The sequence below is a fragment of the Carlito syrichta genome, unplaced genomic scaffold, assembly GCF_000164805.1.
Source record: "Carlito syrichta isolate Samal-C Ts95f unplaced genomic scaffold, Tarsius_syrichta-2.0.1 Scaffold287997, whole genome shotgun sequence".
Taxonomy (NCBI): Eukaryota; Metazoa; Chordata; class Mammalia; order Primates; family Tarsiidae; genus Carlito; species Carlito syrichta.
In genome coordinates, this window is record NW_007232093.1 from 38398 (window position 1) to 42160 (window position 3763).

Sequence of the window (3763 nt, forward strand, 5' to 3'; positions counted from 1 at the left end):
GATTTTGTTGCCGAAATTTATAATTTTTCTCGTTGGAGTTCAACCCGGAAGCATTTCTTTCAACTTCGGAGAGAAGTTATATATAAATTATCTTTAACTCTGGCAGCAGCACTTAGGCTTCTGCTAGCACTGAAATGGGTTCGCATTCTCTGACCACAAAAAGGACAGAGATGGAATTGTACCTCCACCACACGCAGCTCGCCAAATGAGCCCAGCTCCCGAGGAGGCCGCTGGAAGCGCCTAAAATGCTTCTCTACAAGGACCTCCCTGAGCTCAGGGAACTAGGTGCGGCGGTCAGAAGAAAGAGGCTGGAAGAGGGGACAGCGTTCTCTCCTAGAGGAAAGGAGCTGGGGATCAGCTGAGAACCGGCCAGGACTGCCAGGAGGTAAGGCGAGGGAAGGAAAAGAATTTCAATGAGTCCAGAGAGCCTCTGCTCCCCCCAACAACCAAACCGCCTGGCAACACAACACCCACCCTCCCGGGAACCTGAGACCCAAGGCAAAAAGAGCACTGCAAAAAGAGCACTGCAAAAAATCTTCTTCCTCTTCTCTTTAATAAATCTACCTTCTTGACTCATGACAAAAATTTTTTTTTAATTTTTTTAATCTTCTTCCAAAACTCTCCAAAAAGCGAACTACCAATGAAAAAAAGAACTCCCCTGCCCCCTCCACCCCAGCCCTCCACCTCCCTTTCCCGCCGGGATGTCCACTGTAGACACCCAAATCTCAAAGAGGGCGGTTCCCGTCACGTGACCCGGCGGTCACGTGACCCCGGCCCGCGGGAGCGGCGGCGCGCGTTCCAGCTTCGGGAACCGGAGGGCCCCGGCGAGGCCAGCCCCCAGCCCGACGCCACCATGCTGTCCCGCCTGCTGAAAGAACACCAGGCCAAGCAGAACGAACGCAAGGAGCTGCAGGGTGAGCCGAATATCCCGCCGGCCGTTTTCTCTACGGCCGCGGCCTAGCTGCAGCCCGGAGCCCGGGCCTCGAGTACCTGCCCAGCTCCGGGGAAGGGCGCCGGCTAGTGGGCAGCGGGCACGGGGGAGGGGCCGCTAGGGGCGGTCTTTTTGGAAATTTGGCTCTGGTCCCTTTGGCAGCGCTCCTGGCCCCTCGACACCGCCCGCAGTCCCCCCGGCGGCGTCCGAGCCCGCCCCCGCTCGCGGGGCGCTGCGCCCGCTGGCCTGGGGAGCCTCTCGTCCTGCTAGTCGGAAGGCGCTCCCCGAAGGGAGGGCGTTGGGAACCGCCCAGAGACGGGGTTCTCGGAGGCCTGAAGCCTCCGGAACGAAGGCGGGCCGCTGTTTCCCCGAGGCCGGGCTGGGAGTCCCGGAGTCGCCGATCCTCCGGCCAGGATACTGGGTAAAGAGTGCCTGGGGGTCAGGAGTGCTGGGCGCTGCCACCGACTCCTTGGCGGCCCTGAGCCTCCTCCCCTCTCAGGGTACCAGGTTCCTCGTCGCTTTATGTTTTGCCAGGTCCTTTTCAGCTCGGGCATTCTGAGTTTAGTTGAGACGTGCGGGCACCTAGCTACATAGCGCTGAGTGGGTGGGGAACCTGTGATACCACCCCTCGGTAAACCAGGTGTCCACTCCAATCCCTTCTTCCCCTCTCTCAGAGAAGAGGAGACGAGAGGCTATCACTGCGGCGACCTGCCTGACAGAAGCTTTGGTGGACCACCTCAATGTGGGGTACGAACCTCCTCCCATCAACACCAGTCTTCTCCTCCCCCACCCCGGCCAAGTTCAGGCCCTGGCAAGTCCAGCCCCAAGACCGCTCTTGAAGAGGTGGAATGTGCCACTCGTTTCTCAATCCCACCCACCTCCCCCCCCTCTTTATTGGCGAGAGGTTGAGTCAGCTCTGACCCCAGCATGGGGCGAAGGAAGAACAGCTGCAGTGGAGGGGGAAGCAGCCCTATTCTCCCCTCCCCACATTAGCTTCCCTGGTGCCTATAACTTGATGCCATCTGCCCGCCTCCCTTTACCCTTCCAAGTCCAGCTGTCACTTCAGCGGGAGAGAGAGCACCCTTTCACCACAGCTTACCACCCCTCTCCTTCTCCACCTCCCACCCTCTGGCAAGCCTGGGAGCAGCTGGCAGGAAAGAGATGGCACAGCTGGTGGTGGTGAGGGTAGAACCCTGCCAGGAACTATGGCAGAGCCAGGCTCTTCCCTTCCTTCTGGGGCCCCAGGGACCACCCCTTGCCCCAGTCCTAAATGTGCATGACAGTAACACCAAAGACTTGGGAAGGAGCAGAGAACATTGTCTCTTGACCCTGAGTGACCCAGAAGAGTGCAGAGATGGTGACTGGGTAGTCGTCTGTTGGAAGAAAGGAGGCAGTATGATGCCTTCCTCCCGGGGCAAGTAGAGTGGCCTGACAGGAATCCAGAGACTGAGTCACCCAAGTGAGCCATGCAGGGGCTGGGGTCATCATTACTCATCTCGGCAGGTGATTAGGGGAAAAGTCTGTGGTCGTGGCCTCTGATCACCCTTCCAGGCAGCTCTCCTCACCCGGGGTCATTACAGAAGCAGGTGGTCAGAAGAGAAAACTGGGATTTGGGGAACTCCCGGGGAGTCTTCAGCTCCCATCCCACCCTCTAGGGGAACCCAGCTGTCTCCCAGAAAGAAGAGATGGGGTCCACCCCCTTTCTTCCCTCCCATAGGGGCACCTCCTAGGCTCCGCTGTGCCAATCATTTCGAGGTTGGCCTGGGCTTCCCCTCTTCTCTTCCCTTGCTCAAGGCCACCCCGCTTGCAGCTTAGAGGCAGCTAAGCCAAAGCCAGATTAGAAAGGGTTTTGTGTTGCTGCCCACGGCTCCTCTCATTCCCCGGAAAGGAAAACAAAGGCTCCGTCTATCTCAGCCCCTGTCAGGTGTCCTGCCCACTCTCTCGACCCCCTTCAACCCCTTGCCCCCTCCAGCCTCCACACATTCCAGCGGGTGGGGTCACCGGATGTGGAATCTCTTGGCTGACGAGAGCTTTGGGGTGGCAAGTGAGAAATTCACCAACCAATGAAGGAGAACAATTATAGCAGGAGTGGAGGGGGGCAGCAGAACATTGGAGGGTTGGGGCCACCACCAACCCCCTGGTCATGATGGCAGCTACAGCCAGTACTTTGAGGAGAAGAGAGAAACTACTGCCTAGGGCAGAAAGAGGGCGTGTGTGTGTGTTCGTTCATCTGTGTAGGCGAACGAGAAGGGTTGGGAGTGAGACTGAGTGCCAAGGAGAAACCCCTGGGATGTCCTCTCTCGACCCAGGGTTCCTAGGGAGTGGGTCTGCTCTCCCATCCCACCCCAGATTCAGGGAGAGGCCCGATTTCCCTTTCCAACTTGCACCAGTCCCTGGGCTTCCAATCACTGCCAGATGTGTCCTGCTGCTGGGTTTTCCCAGTTTTTCTATGCCCCCCCCCACATTAACCCTCCCTTCCACCACCCAGCTGCAGGAACTCCTTTTGGGAGCTGGAGACGGTATGTTTCTAGTCAACTCCCAGCTCGACCCTTTCCCGGGAATCCTGGGAGAGCCGAGTTCATTTGCATGCACTGGAGTCATTTGCAGCACATCCAGAAATGGCCAAAATCCGAGGCTCTCCCAGCCCTGACTCCTGGCTGATCTCCCACTGGCGCAGTGGAGCATTAGTCCTGGAGACCACCCCCCATTCACTGGGTGAGCTGATCTCTTCCCTCCGACCCCAGCGTGGCCCAGGCCTACATGAACCAGAGAAAGCTGGACCACGAGGTGAAGACCCTGCAGGTCCAGGCTGCCCAATTTGCCAAGCAGACG

General features: G+C 58.4%; 1 protein-coding gene across 1 annotated transcript; it reads left to right on the top strand.

Annotated features, from left to right (window-relative positions):
• Positions 1-757: 757 nt before the first annotated feature.
• Positions 758-3760, top strand: BLOC1S1 (biogenesis of lysosomal organelles complex 1 subunit 1; the record flags this gene model as incomplete). The annotated part of the gene is made up of 3 exons (XM_008053263.1): positions 758-914; positions 1606-1678; positions 3676-3760. Coding segments are annotated over exons 1-3 (219 nt in total), but the record flags the coding sequence as incomplete, so codon positions are not given.
• Positions 3761-3763: the final 3 nt, after the last annotated feature.